This window comes from Aspergillus costaricaensis, assembly GCF_003184835.1.
Source record: "Aspergillus costaricaensis CBS 115574 unplaced genomic scaffold BO79scaffold_32, whole genome shotgun sequence".
Taxonomy (NCBI): domain Eukaryota; kingdom Fungi; phylum Ascomycota; class Eurotiomycetes; order Eurotiales; family Aspergillaceae; genus Aspergillus; species Aspergillus costaricensis.
Window position 1 is genome coordinate 278,776 of NW_020291832.1, and position 17,953 is coordinate 296,728.

The following is a 17,953-nucleotide window of genomic DNA, read 5'->3' on the forward strand; positions in this document are numbered from 1 at the left end:
CGCTGTTCTCTCGCTGGTCCTCTTGCCCACCCAAAGTTTTTTTTTTCAGTTCCTTTTTCCCTTGTACTTATACCTCGAGAATCCTGTTTCTTCCCCTCTCCTTTCCACTGATCTTTTACTTTCACGCCCTCTGATATATAGGCGCAATCGCCCTTTAATTGTTCCTCCTTCGTTGGCTTCCGAGTCCCTCATCTTGGCAAAAGTACCTTTATTCCCTCAAAGACAATTGCTCTGTGTATACACACAGTGAACCAAGTTCTCTTCGTTTGCAACAATCCAAGGCTGCGAACCTATATTGACCTGCAAAAGCAGTCAGCATGGAGCCAAAACCGGACGTTGAGTCCAAGGTCGATGTTCCTCCCGAAAAGGCCCCCGCCTCTCTTGACGCGGTTCCTCTGGAGGAAACTGCGGTTGGCAAGAGCCGTTGGGAGCGCAGTTGGCCCACGATTGCATGCGGCGCTGGTCTTTTCTCTGATGGCTACCTCAATGGGGTTCGTTCACTTGACATGGATTACTTTTGTGGCCGTTGGTGGTCTTGCTAATATGGCTTGTCTACAGATCATTGGACCTGTAAATACCATCTTGAAGAGACTGTACCCTGAAGAATACTCCAACTCACCCGCCAGCCAAAATGTATCCTCTATTACTTTCGCCGGTACTGTGGTCGGCATGCTTATCTTTGGATACACAAGTGATCACTGGTCGAGAAAATGGTCTTTAATGATCTCTACGATAATCCTGTTCCTCTTTGCCGCTCTGTGTGCTGGTGCCTATGGGTACCATAACAGCCATTATGGTCTGTTTGCTGCCCTTACTGCATACCGTTTCTTCTTGGGAATTGGAATTGGCGGCGAGTACCCTGCAGGGTCTGTTGCAGCCGCGGAGAACACTGGTGAACTCAAGCAAGGCCATCGCAACCGATGGTTCGTGATGTTTACCAATTTCCAAATCGACTTTGCCTATGTTGTCTCCGCCCTGGTTTCAATGATATTGGTTTTGATTTTCACTGAAAACCATTTGCGCGCGGTTTGGCGTATTGGTTTGGGACTCGGTGTCATCCCACCTCTTAGTCTGATCTATCTCCGGTTGAAGTTGGAGGAGCCCGAGGAGTTTAACCGTGAGCGCATGCACAAGTTCCCTCTTTGGCTGATTATCAAGTAAGCTGCCTGGCTATGATCAGTTATTGCGTTCAGGACTAATCGCGCATTCACAGGTTCTATTGGAAGCGTCTGGTTTGTGACTCTTCCTAGCCAATGCGCAGAGTATTACTGACCATAAACAGTTTATATGCTCATTGATCTGGTTCCTCTATGATTTCTCTTCTTATTCTTTCAGCATCTACTCGTCTGACTGGATCGCTATTATCCTGGGAGACAGTGCTCCTCTCTGGCAGAGCTTCGGTTGGACTACACTGACATATACCTTCTACATTCCCGGATCTTTTCTAGGAGCACTGTCGAGTGATTGGCTGGGGCCCCGCAATACCCTGGCCCTCGGTGTCTTGCTGCAAGGCATTGTTGGGTTTATCATGTCTGGCTGCTATGAGTATCTTTCAACGCCTAAGAATGTCGCAGCATTCGTGGTGGTTTTCGGGTAGGCTCTGAATTGTATCACCTCACAATCTCATCTGCTAACTACAAACCTAGCATTTTCTCGAGTCTTGGTGAGTTTGGCCCTGGCGACAACATTGGACTGTGCTGTGCCAAGAGCAGCGCAACCGCTGTACGAGGCCAGTTCTACGCCATCGCTGCGGCAGCTGGAAAGATAGGCGCGTTTGTTGGGACTTATGTGATCCCGATCATTCAAGACAACGCGCCTAACAAGATCCGGTCCGGTCAGGACCCCTTCTTCGTCTCCAGTTCACTCTGCATCTTTAGTGCTGCTTTGGCCTTTTTCCTCCTGCCAAACATCGGACAGGTATGCCATATTTGCTGATTCCGCCCAGGCGAGAGTAGGCTAATCGGTCCTACAGGACACCATCACATATGAGGATGCCAAATTCCGGGCCTATCTAGAGGCTCATGGTTACGACACTTCTGCCATGGGCAACCGAGAGGAGCGGTAGTCGATTTCCCCCTGCAACCTGCGCGCCTTGCGGACCTGCTAAAACCACGCATCTGAACCGCTTGCCCGGTCAACGTCCCAGCCTAACAAGCACCAACCTTCCCGTACCCCAAGCGACATTTCAACAGACGAACGGCCCATGCAACATCCTTTAAGAAAGCCCAAGCAGCGAATGCGCGATGACCAACAATCAATGTTGGTGTGAAGATGCCCAAGCGACCCCGGAAGAGAACACGCCCAGAAGCGCAATTTTGGTAACAAACAATTCGCCCGATCGGAGCCCCTGGAAAGGATGCTCGGGATCATAAGTTAAGAGAGTATGGATAATGACTCGATGACTATGTGTCAGTGATGTAATGTATAGAAATACTATTATTATGCTTTATATTCTTTTGTCGGAGGAAAGAAAATAAGCAAGCAAAAAAAGTGATTGTTGAAGACGAGCTGGACCCGTAGTTCGCATGGCGGGGAGAGTGGATTAGGGAGGATCTTGTGATTGACAGCTTGGATGGTCCGACCAGCCGAGGTTCCAACTTCCGAAGTCTTTCACCTCCAACAGACGGGCGATCGCCGGCCGCTCATTTACCGATCCTATCATCCAGCAGCCAGCCCTCGACCCCTACTACTACTAATATCCTTTTCTCCGCCCCTCCCCCATCTTTTCTTCCTTCCATCCTTGGTGCGGAGTATCCTTTTCATCTCCCGTCTGTATCACACCTTGAACCTCTCCTCTCCATCCGCCAGCCAGCCAGAGCTTCGCCTTCCTTTACCGTCCCCACGCCGTCCCGACACCGCGCGGAATTCGACTCCCGCCTTTTTCAACCCTTTCAATAAGTCACCGACACCTTCTCGAACCCTTTCCATCAACCCAACACATACACCAGCCATTATCAATATGGTCGCAGACGCTTTGGTTTACCACCCTGCCTTGGCGCATTACCTGCGCTTTGTCGCAACGACGGGTACGTGCCGACATTCTATCTGTCCTGCGCTGCTGGTTTCTCGGCCGGGAGAGAGCAAGGTGCCTCAATGCAGGGGACCTGCCTCTCGTGCTTTTGGAGGATAAATTAAAGGGATTGCAGAATATCACTAACCCTTCCACAGTCGGTCGCGATAAACTCCTCCGAACCTTGCAATACTTCTCCCGCTTCTATGCTTGGTACCTCTACCGCACCAACCGCCCCCAGTCCGCCATCGAGCCTTTCAACGCCGTCAAGAAGCAGTTCGGAACAACTCGGAAGATTTTGCGGATCGGCAAGTTTGTTGAGCATCTGAAGGCAGCTGCTCTGGCCTCCGATAACAAGAACCCTGTTGACCCTGTACTCCGTTATCTCGCCGTCGGCCGTCAGCTCGGCTACGCGGGCTACCTCTCTCTCGACACAATCACCGTTATCGATACGATCGGTGTTCGTAAGCTCGCTTCGGCCAAGCGACTGCAGGAGCACGCTTACCGCTCATGGATGGCGGGCTTGGTCTGCAGTGCTGTCGCGGGTGTATACACTCTGTTCAGGTTGCGAGAGAAGGAGAAGACCCTCGACCGCAAGGAAGGCGAAGGTGTCGTGGAAGCCAAGAAGCTTGAGAAGTATGTTGTGTTTTTTCTGGTCTGATCCTCTCGCGCTGAATCAGTGTACTAACATTGTACTTTCAGGGAGCGCTCTGCCGCACGCATTCAGCTTATTTCCGACCTTTGTGACCTGAGCGTGCCAGTGTCCGCTCTCGGACTGGCATCTCTCGATGACGGTATTGTGGGTCTCGCAGGAACGGTCAGCAGTTTGATCGGAATCTGGTCCCAGTGGCGGAAGACTGCGTAAGCGGTCGCTGCTAGGACTGCATCATGGAGATCGATATCAACAAGGCCTTATAGATAGTTCTTTCTGGCCCTCATCAAACGCCGTCTGCGCGGTTATTGATACTGGAATTTGACACGCCGGTGAATATCGGTGTGCTCAGACAAAGCGAGAGACAAATACTGACGGGTTGGACTAACTGAGCGTTTCATGTGCGAGGCGGGTCCCAGCCATTTATTCAACGGATTCATGTAACTTAGAGCTTATTCCCTTTGTTTGCTTCAGCCAAATATCATTTATCCTCTGTTGCACCTGTTACTCTCCGGTTATACCATTTCTTTTTCGGCTCTTTATTTATTCCCATTTTCCGGCTGAAGTTGATCCATCGCTTCCACCCTACACTTGCAGGTCCGAGCCACTATCGGATATGTCAACTGGCCGTGTTTCGCAAGAGGCCCCTTGCAGCCCTCGCATTCAGGCACTCAGGCTGGCGGCTACTCGCAGCAAGAGCAGCCAGTTTCTGAATCAACCTAGTCCTCCCCACCACAGTGCATAATCTGGCCTTTGTCTCAACGCCAGCGGGTTATTATGGCCATTGAGCCTGGAATTCCTAAAACAGTTATATGTCGCCAATCGAACCTTGCCTGACCAACAATTGCCCTCTTTTTCTCCTTATATCTTCATTGATCGAGCTGTCTTGCATACTGGGCTGCAGTACCACAGTACCATTTGACAGGCAAATCCAGAGCCACCTGCATCATCAACCAACTTGGTATGCTATTTTTGTCTTTCCATAATCTTATTGTTATCAACATCTTGCTTCCTTCCATCCCTTGTTACTTACTGATAAGCCTTCTTTGCTAATAGACTATACGTTTACACGCTACATTGCCCACGGTCTATTACATTCCTAGACGTACGTACGAACCGAAAGCTTAACCTCAGACCGGCATGCAAATCTGTCTTCCGCCCATCGGGATGCGGCCTGGCCTCTTCATTCCTGGTTCATTCCTATCTACGCCTCGCAGCCAAGCTTCGAAGCTGCAATCCCTCCTGCAAGGGAGGCGTATCAGGACCCACTATGTATGCATCCTGTCGGAATGGTGTGACAGCACCAGGCTCTTGTACAGTATAGTAAGGGGTGACCAGGAGTTCGTTGATGGTCTGGCCGTGCTGTATGAACAGGCGGCCTCCCCCGACTTTCTACCCTAGCCAGGGCAGAATCTGACTGGTATCTTTGACCGGCACAAATAACCCATTTACACCAGTCTCCCAGACCTTGACTTTGAATGATTGATGGTCCTCAGTATCTATCTTTGTTAGGATCCATGCGCGATTTCTCTAACTCGACTTGGGAGTGAGGCTTGTTTGCCCCAGCCGGACCCAGTCAACAGCTGTTTTGCGTTAGCAGGGATGTTGCATCCGTTTCTTGACGTTAGCAACTTCAATCTCGTTCTTTCTGTTACAGGTGAGGGGAAGCGATCCATATTCATATGGTTTAAGTGGGGAGCTAACACCCTTACAAGGCCTTTACATTCTCCTATTTGGCTTCGTCTCCCTGAAGGTCAAACAAAGATGGTATCTTGGTGAAGCCCGTATGATTCTACATCCTACATCAAAGGACGCGATACTGATCCTCCCAGTGCCTGCCTTCGTTGTTGGCATCTGCTTTGGGCCAGCTGGTGCTAAGTTACTGAACGTTTCTCAATGGGGAGGTGATAGTGCCAACGAGACCAGCGAGATAGCCTACGTAAGACCACCGGGTAAACACTGGAAGAGACAGTGCTGACCTTTCAGGGCTTGACCCGTCTCGTTATTGGTGTTCAGTTAGTCAAAGTGGGATACGAACTACCCAAGAAATACCTGAGGCAACGCATGGTGGAGATGACCATCTGCCTATTACCATTAATGACTATCTCATGGCTAGCAACTTCTGCCTGCGTAAAGCTTGTGATCCCGCACATCTCCTTTGTACGTCTACCCTTGCCTCTACTGTGCTAACCCTGAAGCGACTAATCACCCGACGAAAGCTCTCAGCACTCATTATCAGCGCTTGCGTAACCTGCACCGATCCAGTCTTGTCACAAGCAATTGCGAAAGGCCCTTTTGCTGACAACTTCGTCCGCCGCCCACTACGAGAGTTCATCTCCGCCGAAGCAGGTGGCAATGACGGCTTCGGGTTTCCCCTCTTGTTACTCGGAGTCTCGTTCTTGCGATACGCCGAAGCTCCAGCCAACACCCTCAGCTTGGAAGAGTTTGACCTGGAACGAGGAGTCCCAGATGTTCTCGGGACAACTGGAGTCGGACGTTTTGGCGGCGGCGCAGGCGTGGCGCTCAAACACTGGGCTATTGAAGGAGTTCTATACATGATCCTACTAGGTGCAGCTTACGGTGCATTCGTAGGATTCGTGTGCCAGAAGTTGCTGAAGAAAGCGGTCAAGCACAGGTGGATTGATCATGAAAGCTTTACCCTTGTCCCAGCGGCAATTGGATTGCTCCTTGTTGGCACGTGTGGTTGTTTCGGCTCCGATGAGACACTCGCCTGCTTCGTCGCTGGGTGTGTCTTGAACTGGAATGGTCTTTATCACGAAGAGATTCAAGCTCGACATGATTCGTTCAACTCGACGATGGAGACCTTGCTGAATTTCGCAGCGTTCATGTTTCTGGGGGCGACCATGCCGTGGGAATATTTCCAACGTCCCCATGGTACGGGGATAACTCTCTGGCGGCTCTTTGCATTGGGATTCCTGGTCCTGGTATTTCGTCGCATCCCAGCTATTCTGGTGGGATATCGCTTCATGCCCAAGGTCTGCAGCGACTGGAAAGAGGCACTTTTCCTGGGACACTTTGGGCCAATTGGTAAGTTTGCATACCTTTCTCTGATCATCTCATGCTAAGACATAGATATAGGAATCGGCGCAGTCTCTTACGTCGAGTACACTCGTCGACTATTCCCTCCGCCGGGACAAAGCGACGAGGAAATCAACAGCATGACAGCCGCGATGGTACCAGGTATGCATGCATTGCACTCAGAAACTGCAGATAACCTTTAACTGATGGACATACAGTCGTCTACTGGCTAGTTCTATTCTCCATCGTAGTCCACGGCCTGTCAGTACCAGCTCTCAACGCCCTCTACAGCATCTTCAACGTACCCCGTATCTGCGACCACCCAGTCACCGTCGTCCTTCTCTCGGAGAACGAACCTCTCCCTAACAACAGCACAATCAACCCCCAACGCCATTCGATGGTCCTCAACAACCGGTTCTCACGGCCATCAGAGAGCGAGACCGACCAGGGACAGGAAGACAAAGAAGATACGGAAACCATGCTTCGATCGAGAGAAGAGAGTCCCGATCGGAGTATACAGCGCCTGTCAACGCAGTCCAGTCGGTCGATTAGAACCGTGGATATGAGAGATCTGGTGTGATTTTGTGCCTCTACGAAGAACGAAGCAATCATCTCTTAATCATTCATTTCATCTCATCTCATCTCATCTCATCTTATATTCATCATCGTCGTCGTCACTCGTCAACGCGTTATACAGCCACACCCCCGTCCCTTCGCCTACTTATCACATCCCCATGCCCACAACCCCATGAACGCCATATATCATCTCCAGATCGAACCGAAGGTAGTTTAAACAGGGCAGGTCTATCATGAAATATTGTAATTAGCGAATAGTCCCGTTTACTGTGCAGAAAAGAACAAAGAACCACGTACCTTTCCGCAAGATCCACAGGTCTTGGTCTCGCCAGGGATGGCAGCGCCGCAGGAGGGGCAAGCTTGGTGAGCACCGGCCATTTTGATAGTTTGGAAGTGTAGAGTTTATCTCGTGGAGAGAAATGAAGTTAACTATGAGTCATTAGTCAGTCAATAAATATTATGCTTATCATCACCAGAAAATAACCAAGTCTCTGCCTTCTACTCACCTAAACGTGTATGAAGCTAGGAAGCAGGATCTCGACAGTGTACGTAGAAGGTAAGCAAGAGAAGAAAGGGGAAGCTACAATTAGATAAATAAATAGTTCTTTGACTAATCCCTCAGCGATGATTCACGCATTTCTGGCCGTGCTGTGCTGGCGAAACCCCGCCACAGCGAGCGCGTGATATTCTTCTTAGTAGTACTTTGCCCCGCCTGATGCGGGATCGGCGGGACGTGATTGGCTACTGGGGTTGTTTGATAAGACAAGAAGCGAGTGGGTGCACGACGCAGATGATTATTTTTGTTTTTGTTTGTGAAGAGTTGCTTTTGTGGGTGATAAGTCATGGGAAGGGACTTGGTTAGCTGGTGTGCATTAGGAATTCATCTGTGAAGTGGTGGGACTGGGTATTGTATCGTGATGATGATGTGTAGTGGTGATATTGTTGATGATTTTCTTTCGAGTGTTGTGCATGTGAGTGGGGTGGTGGGTGATCGACGAAGGTTGCCTGGCTCAATGATCAAGAGGTTATATGGGATATGGTGTGCTCTTTGGTTGCCTTGAAGTGTATAGTAGTAATGGAGTGGCAGTGGAAACCCCAGGGGTTCACTGTCGAGTTGTGGAACAGAAAATATGTTGACCATGATTGCCAGACAATACGTACTTACCGTCCATAACAGATCCATTTCCCTCGGTCTCTTTCTCCAACTCCATATCACAACTCCAGACATCCACACTCATCATCACAAACTTAGTAATGACAAAGCCAATCCCTTACCAGGTCCGTTGAGGAATCCGACGTCATATTGTCAATAAGACCCGAAAGTTGGGCATCACCTCGAGAGCGTTCCTTGTCTTTCAGCGTACTGCGTTAGATCGGGTCAAGTCAGGAAAATAGGCCTAACAGGACTATGCAGGGATAGGGCTGTTGCTTGGGACAGAAAGTAAGGGAAACACCTTTACCAGGAGACATTGCAGTCAGCCCAGTCATTGTCCACGTTCAGATCCTAGACTCTCGTGCTGAGAATGCTCATGTCGCCGTCACGGGAGGCCATGAAATGGTCTCGCTCAGGTCAGCTTTGCGGGCTTAGCTCCTTGGGGAAATTCCAGGGTGAAGGTAATGGTAGTGAGGAGAGTGGAAATCGAGAGCTGCATTGGGGTTGAGATAGTTTAGATTGGTTTATAGAAAGACGGGGGTACTTGTTTCAGGCCTGCGATCTGTGAACCGTTAAGTCAGATGCAATGATGCTGTGGATCTATTGTCTTGCTGTGCGGGCACTCAGAAGCTTCTCATTGACCCTATACTAAAATCTTTTGTTGTTGTTGGGGGTAAACATGAAAGCTGACGCGAAAGAAGCAATTCTGGATGAGATTGTCATAATGCGCTATGGTTAGCTGATCCCTGGAAGTGATCTGCGCCTATCTCGTCAGTTGTTGCTGAAGTGAAGCCAGACAGAATGTAGTACTGCTTACCTTGCTGCGGACACTAGCTGTCTAAGGTACACAATGTTAGCCATTAGCGAGGTGGAATAAACCTTGTGGTTTATATATAGGCCGGACAGCCGTTTACACGGCATGGTAGGCGCGGACTCAGGTTGCAATCGAGGTTGAGACGCGAAGTTTCAGGATTAGTGACGGGCATGGCGTTCCAAATTGCTTCTGGGATTGTGCTAGATGAGATGTATGTCATACCTTGTCGAAGAGGTAGCTTATTGAGTCAGGAATCGATATCTGGACGAGTTGTCTCGACCTTGTTGATGGCCATCAGAGAAACTTGTCTAGCTGGTTGCTATACGCAGATATGGACAGTATTGTGCGAAGGCCAAGAGCTGAAGATGCAACACTGTGACTAATCTTGTAACATTTGCAGTTACTGGACTTGCATGTAATAGGTTTCGAATACCGACGAGTCTGGAGGTCTGGATGCGGGATGGTTGTGGCCTTCCTGAATCAGTAGTTTCCTTTTTCGGATTCACTATATAAGTTGAGTTTCTTTTGTCAACTGATATCCCGTGATTCACCGAGCCACTTCCGATTTGTATTCTGATTTTTTGGCAGATGCTATGAGTCTTGCCGAAGGACTTGACTAATATTTTGATTTCTTCTCCATGATAGCAGACTATGAGGTATCGTAGCCAGTCGGATCTTTAACAAAGCAGAATTTACTCATTAGATTGACTCAGCTCAAGTGATTTTTTCAAAAAGTATCATTGGGAGACAAGAGGGTGTGGACAAGACTACAATGAGAGACACTGCACACAGTATGTCGAACAATTCACAATATATCTAGCAGATACAATTTGCTCCTGCAGATTGACAGTAACTCGCGAAGTGACAGCAAAGCTTCTCGGGTTATCGTAGTCTATGCAGCATGCACACAGGAGCTACCTGTCAGTGCAGTCTGCAGGTGTCCACACTAGCCTGAACTGGTAAGAAAAACCCGATGCAAGTGGATAACATGGATTGGCACCGAGAAAACAACCATCACGCGCACACAATATAGGCAGATGTCTTAATTAGGAAGAGACAAAATAGTGGTGGCCGGTCTAGATGAGCGATTGGAACTACTTCGCAGACTAGCTCGGTCTGGGGTTCTTGCTAAATCCAGCCGAATCCTTCGACTCGACAATTGTTTCCATATATATCACTATGTCGAATATAGAAATATGTCATGTGCACAGGGGGAATTGGAGAAGACTGTTTCAATTCGCCAGGTTGCGCTTCCTCCGCCGTACTATTTGAGCTAGCTTTCGATAATTGTACTTTATGCTGTAAACGGAATTTCTGTTTTGGCCACTAGAAGATCCGACTGAATCATGTTTCTGTTGCCTGCAATCAAAAGTACTACCCCTACTGTATGGAATTGACTAGCTAGTATGTTGTCGCATCTACGACCAAGGGTGTTTAGTGCGGAGGAGAAAATATATAATGGGGTACTGATACAGATGGACTACTTGATACCCAAGCTACTGGCTAAACTAGAAGTATTGCGGCCCTATTTCTTTTCTACCTTGAAAGCATCTACTCCAAAATAACACAAAAACTGCAGATAAATGTATTGCAGGGTCTCAATGTATGAAGTGGTGGCAAAGAAGTCGGTGAAGGCAGATGTATCGAATTAGGCACGGAAGCTAACAACCCGTTAGAGGAGCCGAACTGCAGTTCGTATCCGACACGAAAACCCAATGATAGGTAACACATAAGCACAGAGTAGGACAGGTGACTCTTTTGCGATGGGAGGCCACAATGTTCAGAAACACTCGTATAGACTATCCATCACCGTCAATAGTTCGAACAAACCCCTCTCCAACCATCAGACTACCGAATCCACAAACCGGAAAAGCGTTTAACTACGCTCTAGCCAGAATCGGACAACCCCCAGGGGACGAGAACATCCGGGGAAAGGCCCGCGTGGCCCCGGCACTCCTCGGATGCGGGGTACAGATTGTTGCTGTGGCTCGATAGGGGAAAGACACCGCAATGACATCTTGGCTGATTCCAATGCCAGGGCACGATTTCTCCGTCGCATCTATCTACCGTGATAACATCCCGGGCTAGGTGCTCTTGGCTAAGTCGTCATACGCCATTCCTTTGATTGTCCGCGTGGGAGGCAAAAATGGGGGTTCTTTCAGGCACCTGACCAAAGCCGGGGGCGGCAACTCGGATATTCTTGGGAATTCGGAAAGGGGCCAAGTTGATCTATCATGTGCAATTATCGTGGTTGCTACAAAGTCGGTAGCCCCCTTTTCTTATCTACTGAGCAAAATAGAATGAAATTTCAAATTCCTATGCATCTCATATTTGAAACCTACCGTCTGTAGATAAGAACTGAGACTCATGTATGAGGGATATTACTGCAGTAAGGAGACCGGACGGGCATCCTTCAAGGGTCCACGTAGCGGGTTAACGATGGCAAAAACCCGCATCGGTATGACATGGAATCCCAGAAATGTGACTCGGATCCAGCTGATAGCTCTCATCTGCCTCAATTTACAGCTCACCCGAAAATAATGCTCGAGCCCGAAAAGACGGCAATATCTTCTGCCCATGAGAGTGACGTTGGATTGTCCATCGGTCGCACATGCTGATGCTGATTGGTGGCTGGCAGGAACGTTTCGGGAAGGGGATGACTAAGATGATACCGGAAGCGGGAAAGTGCGGACGAGGGGAACCCGAGATTCTCCCCCGGCATTTCGTCACTCGGAAAGATTCCATTCGCAATCGCTGCTTCTGCTTTTCTGGTCGGGCCCAGACTTGAATGCAGTCCTAACTCTGTCTCCATTATGGGTCAGTTCGCAGCCAGTCCTGGCAATGCATTACACACGAGTCGCCTGGTCGGGTATAGTCCAGCCCTCCTAGCCGAAAAAGAAAAAAAAAGAAGAAAACTGCTTTTCCCCCCCGCAATTTCCCTAGTCTAGCTATGGGAGTTTTTAGTTATCGCCTCTAGACTCCGTCTTCTTGCATTGAGCTCATTCAACGTCACCACTCCAACTCGTTCCATCTACCCGTTTCCCTACGTCCATTGTTATTTGTTCGGCCAGCTAGAAAGAGTAGACGGTCCTTTTGTCCTTGGAACTGAGTAAATTGTAATTGAATGAACGCTTTGCAGCATCCATTCACTCGATGATCCGGTGGTGGCTGCGCGCGGCAGGCTCCAAGACCATCACATAATAATAAATACCTCGTTCCCGTAGCGCCGGGGCCACGAATTCCCACTCTGCATCACTAGCAGCTTTAAGCGTCTATCCCTGTACTCCAAACCACTCCAAACCTGCGTACCAACTCCCACTAGTGCCGTTGATGAGACATTAATTCATCATCCCCTGACGCGCTATCCGTGATACCGCCTCAAATCTCTGATCCTGTTTCCGAAGCTTGTGTTATTTGCTCAACTCTAGTTGGTGCATCCGTCATCCCTTCCGGGACCACCTCGTGCCCACATCTGGGGTTCGGAACTTTTCGGGCTTCGATTCGAGGCATTTGTCTTCCTTTTCCACTCTTCACGATAACCATCGCCGTCGAGACGCGGTCTGCTGCCCCGACATCTTCCGTGGAACGGTGGAGTAAACATTTCCAGCTGCGATTCCACACATTCAGGCGTATTGGATCTCCCATCATGAGTCCTGCGACAAACATTCATATACCCCCCGTTTCCCCCGCCGAACCTGGTCCTCTTGCTTCAGATTTCTTCCAACAGCAACTCGCAAAACAAAGAAATAATAACTATCATTCTACCTCACTAAGAAACATGGTTGCTGCTTCGGTGAATCGCACTGCTCTGCACCCTGGTGGTGTTCAGTATGTCTTGTCCTCTCCTTCTATCTACCCGTTCCTTTCTTAATATGTTGTCGCATTGCTCGGGGTGACCCTCAACCACTCGCGCAATGCGTCGCATATCATGCCATGACCTTGCCTGGTATAGATCGATGCTAACATGACCTTCCAGGCCGGGCAAGGGTCACACTGAGCTCGAGGAAGAGCTTCACGAACACGCCCACATTGACTATGACCGCGTTGCTATTGTAAGCTCACCTATGGCAATGTTTCTTGACCCTTGCTAACCAAGATAGATTGCCAACCCTGCTGTCCCTGCTCTCTACGAAGATGCTCTGGTCTACGAGACTGGTACCGCTATCACCTCCAGCGGTGCCCTGACTGCCTACTCTGGTGCTAAGACTGGTCGCTCTCCCTCTGACAAGCGTATCGTCAAGGAGGAGACCTCCGAGAACGATGTCTGGTGGGGACCTGTCAACAAGCCCATGACTCCTGATGTACGTGCTTTCCGTTGTTTTCTTTTTTCTTGGTTCTCCTGCAAGTGCAATATATCGCGCATGAGGATCATCCCTTGCATGGACCCGCAGCTGGCATGGACCCAAGCTTTTCTGGCAGCACAACGGGAGGAAAGAAATGCCTCATTATAGACTTTTGAGGCATTTTTAATCTTGCGACTGCTGTGCGACACAAAAGTTTGGGTTTTGTCCGGTTGTGTTCCTGAGAATGCTTGTTTCACCAGGTTGCGCCTGGTCGGGGTTCTCCAGATGACGTCATCCATGATCCGGACTGTTGCTAACGGCATCCCGATTTGCAGGTCTGGCGCATCAACCGTGAGCGTGCTGTCGACTACCTCAACACCCGTAACCGTATCTACGTTATCGATGGTTTCGCCGGCTGGGACGAGAGATACCGCATCAGCGTCCGTGTCGTCTGCGCCCGTGCCTACCATGCTCTCTTCATGCGCAACATGCTTATCCGCCCCTCCCAGGAGGAGCTGAAGCACTTCCACCCCGACTATGTTATCTACAACGCTGGTTCTTTCCCCGCCAACCGCTTCACTGAGGGTATGACCTCCGCCACCTCCGTTGCCATCAACTTCGCCGAGAAGGAGATGGTCATCCTGGGTACCGAGTACGCTGGTGAGATGAAGAAGGGTGTCTTCACCGTCCTCTTCTACGAGATGCCCGTCAAGCACAACGTCCTGACCCTCCACTCTTCGGCCAACGAGGGCAAGGATGGCGACGTGACCGTCTTCTTCGGTCTCTCGGGTACTGGCAAGACCACTCTGTCTGCCGACCCCAACCGTGCCCTGATCGGTGACGACGAGCACTGCTGGACCGACCGTGGTGTCTTCAACATCGAGGGTGGCTGCTACGCCAAGTGCATTGGCCTCTCCGCCGAGAAGGAGCCCGATATTTTCAACGCCATCCGCTTCGGATCCGTCCTCGAGAACGTTGTCTTCGACCCCATCTCCCGTGTTGTCAACTACGACGACTCTACCCTCACTGAGAACACCCGCTGTGCCTACCCCATTGAGTACATTGAGAACGCCAAGATCCCCTGCTTGTCCGACAAGCACCCCTCGAACATCATCCTCCTCACCTGCGACGCCCGTGGTGTCCTTCCCCCGATCTCCAAGCTCACCACCGAGCAGACCATGTTCCACTTCATCTCGGGTTACACCTCCAAGATGGCTGGTACTGAGGACGGTGTCACCGAGCCCCAGGCTACCTTCTCCTCCTGCTTCGCCCAGCCCTTCCTGGCCCTGCACCCCATGCGCTACGCTCGCATGCTGGCGGACAAGATCTCGCAGCACAAGGCTAACGCCTGGCTGCTCAACACCGGTTGGGTTGGTGCTGGCGCTACCACCGGTGGTAAGCGTTGCCCTCTCAAGTACACCCGTGCCATCCTGGACGCCATCCACAACGGCTCCCTCAACCAGGTTGAGTACGAGACCTACGATGTGTTCAACCTGCACGTTCCCAAGAGCTGCCCCGGTGTTCCTTCCGAGCTCCTCAACCCCAAGAACAGCTGGACCGCCTCGACAAACTTCTCCGACGAGGTCAACAAGCTTGCCAAGCTGTTCAACGACAACTTCGGCAAGTACGCTGACCAAGCGACGCCCGAGGTCATTGCGGCCGGTCCGGTGCCTCAGTAAATTGTTTCCCATTCTGTTTTTCCATTTCCTTTTATCTGCTTTTGATATCTTGCATGGCGTGCTGCGTTTCCAATCATGGGTCATTTGAATCTTCCACTACCATGTGTGTGGCCTACCCCGGCCGGCGGGGAAAATACCATTGGCATTTCCTTTTGGGTTTTGGCTTCTTTAGAAGTCGCGGTAACAATTAGAAATTGAATTCAAAATATACCTTCAATCACATCTATCACGTAAAATGAACTGTAAGAGAATCACCGTAGCAAGCCTTGAATCCACAGCGGGTCACGGGGATGAACAGGGGTCGATCTCTGACTCCACATGTGATCGCCATTTAGCGTCTTCGACTTGTTCTCCTTCTCTGCAACGCTGCTCTCCATCTGTATGCCATGTGCAACTGCTATAGCCAACAAGTCTAACAAATTTCACATCAAGGCGTTTTCTCAGCCAACCTCCTTCCATCTAAATCTTGAACATGCAAATTTGGTTGCAAGCCCACGTTGACTCTGTAGGCTTGCATCAACCGACGTACTTTAATCTCCGAAGAGGGACTTTGCAATGACTGGCCTACAATTAAGTTGCTTCTCTTAAACTTATTACATGCTACGTGCCGAGTCATCAGAACTGTGTTTTCACCTCTGGTCCTCCGATTTAGACAGACAGTGGGGGTGGGTAAATGCAAACATCAGATCGTCAACAAGCTAACGCCCTTACCTCTTTACGATATATATTCATAGGTTTCGCGACACCCTGTATCTCGCGCAGACAGATGCGGATGGCAGGGAACCGCCCATGATCATGTCAGACTGGTGCAGCTACTTTGCTTTCGGCGTAATCATCGATATTGTATTCGGCAGGCTTGCAATTTGCTCTGCAGCCAGCAGTCCCAATGTACGGTGTACGATATCTCGCGTTATCATCTGGTCAATAGCATGATGGCAGACGCGGCGAGTATGTCCATACGCGTCTTCAGTCGGTTGACCAAGGCCCGCCGTTGCTGTTCGGTCTCCTGTCTCGGTAGATGCCAATACTCAGATTCGGATTCCACTTCCGGCAGCCTATGCGCGAGTATCTACCTCGCAACTACCTCATGCATACGAGAAACTGGCGTACAAAATACGGAACGCATTTCCCACGGCAGTGATATCCGCAGCAGCCCATTGATGCAGCAATGTACGTACATTCAAGCCTGCAACAGGGAGAAGCTACGCATCTCAATCCGCACCGTCGGGTCGAGGAAGACGACACAATCAAATCATAGCCGGGTGCAGCGTCGGCACGGGCATTAATAGTATCCACAGCCTGCTGCATTGCCCTCGCCAAACACGTACCCCCCGGAACAATGGCTGCCCAACAAAGCAGAGTCAAAGACACATCAATCTCGGCGTTAGCTCGGCGAAGTACGCGCCATTCTCGCAAGGCACGCGTGCATCGGGCGACACCTAGCGCAGCTGGAGCTCCAGATGGCGTTGGCAAGTATCATGTGGAGAGCTACGACATGCGACGGCCAGCCATGACCGCCGCAATGATGGGGGCAGGGCACGCGGGGCAGGCATTGGGCGAACGAACGCGCAGAAATTCCAACTTTACGACCAGATCATCAGCAAGAACAAGGCCGGTCATTCAATTTCGGCCGCGTGGGCACACACAGCAGAAGCTAAACCGAGTCGGCTATTCCGCCGGATACAAGGAGCAATATAGGCCGCCAGATGAAGAGATGATGGCCTGCAGAGGACAATACTCCGATATGAGACGGGCATTCCAGCGAGAATCGGCTGTTTTCTTTGCAGCTCGCTTGTGGCAGGTAGTCCCCACAGACAGGATCGTAGTCTAAGCCCCAGTAGCTAATCCGCCTGGGGGCCTGGGCCTCCTGACAGGGTAACCAGCCAGTCAGCAGGTTGCTGATTACTCCTTGCTGGGTCCTGTCCCGGGAGAGTACCCGAGGGATAGAAGTGAAGCTCACCGCGCGCGACTACCGATACCCGCCTCACCCGCTCCGGGATCCCGAGATGTGCTGCCGCCAGGGGGGAGTGGTTGCCGCGAAGGTATCCGTCGCCCCAGTTCATCCACTATCGAAGATGCAGTATGGAGAAAGTTGAGTCTTATTGGGATAGTTGGGGATAGGGAGGACCCTTTTTGGAATTGTAATTCCGATACGACGTGTATTACTACTAACTAGCTAGGTTTGATGGGTCTGTTGTTGCAGGTAGATGTAGATTCCCAACAACTTGTTGACTCCTAGAGGCAATGAGCTAGGAGATCAGTGCTCCGGCATACAGCCAACAAACCCTTCCAACCGAGTCATCCACCTTGCCGGCTACTTGACTGGGACCCTGCGATTCGATCATAGTTGTGTAGTCATCACATTGTCACTGAAGTGAGGACGGAGGAGATCTTCTCCGGCTGACAGTGGCAGGCAGCACGGGGGAAGGGCCGAAAGTCGGAGGAATCGGGAGAAAGGAGATAATCCAGCATGTAGTAGGAGATCTGAATATGATTATTCCGGGGGGTGCATTATTGTTATTGTAAATGATGTTGTGAGTGATACCGTGTTTCTATTGCTGTTTCTCTACTAGTATTCTGAACGGTAGCTAATGAGTATCCTAGTGTTTGGTGAAGTCGAAAAAAAGAATATGTTATACGACCAGATATCTCCGAAGTGACAGACAGTACCTACCTTAGACTGATCGACGAAGACCAAGCTTTGGGGAAAAATAATAATATTATTATTCAGGATGTATTATTACTAC

At 50.2% G+C, this 17,953-nt stretch overlaps 5 protein-coding genes across 5 annotated transcripts; all 5 read left to right on the plus strand.

The window, feature by feature from the left end:
• The first annotated feature begins 43 nt into the window (after positions 1–43).
• BO79DRAFT_201170 (putative MFS phospholipid transporter (Git1)) lies at positions 44–2,482 on the plus strand. The gene is made up of 6 exons (XM_025681546.1): positions 44–491; positions 559–1,157; positions 1,214–1,232; positions 1,283–1,593; positions 1,647–1,917; positions 1,973–2,482. Exons 1-6 carry the CDS (start codon positions 318–320, stop codon positions 2,063–2,065), a joined length of 1,467 nt encoding a protein of 488 aa, XP_025536234.1. The 5' UTR covers positions 44–317; the 3' UTR covers positions 2,066–2,482.
• A 194-nt stretch (positions 2,483–2,676) lies between these two features.
• Positions 2,677–4,163, plus strand: BO79DRAFT_289896 (PEX11 family protein). The gene is made up of 3 exons (XM_025688829.1): positions 2,677–3,026; positions 3,169–3,646; positions 3,713–4,163. Exons 1-3 carry the CDS (start codon positions 2,960–2,962, stop codon positions 3,873–3,875), a joined length of 708 nt encoding a protein of 235 aa, XP_025536235.1. The 5' UTR covers positions 2,677–2,959; the 3' UTR covers positions 3,876–4,163.
• A 1,101-nt stretch (positions 4,164–5,264) lies between these two features.
• Positions 5,265–7,281, plus strand: BO79DRAFT_201178 (putative plasma membrane antiporter; the record flags this gene model as incomplete). Its single annotated transcript, XM_025681547.1, has 7 exons — positions 5,265–5,319; positions 5,378–5,446; positions 5,495–5,601; positions 5,649–5,822; positions 5,882–6,710; positions 6,762–6,863; positions 6,920–7,281. 7 exons carry the CDS (start codon positions 5,265–5,267, stop codon positions 7,279–7,281), a joined length of 1,698 nt encoding a protein of 565 aa, XP_025536236.1.
• A 5,536-nt stretch (positions 7,282–12,817) lies between these two features.
• acuF (phosphoenolpyruvate carboxykinase PCK1) lies at positions 12,818–15,423 on the plus strand. Its single transcript, XM_025682906.1, has 4 exons — positions 12,818–13,072; positions 13,221–13,296; positions 13,345–13,545; positions 13,863–15,423. The coding sequence occupies exons 1-4, from the start codon at positions 12,891–12,893 to the stop codon at positions 15,204–15,206; spliced, it is 1,803 nt and encodes a 600-aa protein (XP_025536237.1). The 5' UTR covers positions 12,818–12,890; the 3' UTR covers positions 15,207–15,423.
• Positions 15,424–16,545: 1,122 nt separating this feature from the next.
• BO79DRAFT_247590 (uncharacterized protein) lies at positions 16,546–17,445 on the plus strand (the record flags this gene model as incomplete). The annotated part of the gene is made up of 3 exons (XM_025685656.1): positions 16,546–17,007; positions 17,081–17,248; positions 17,383–17,445. 3 exons carry the CDS (start codon positions 16,546–16,548, stop codon positions 17,443–17,445), a joined length of 693 nt encoding a protein of 230 aa, XP_025536238.1.
• Positions 17,446–17,953: the final 508 nt, after the last annotated feature.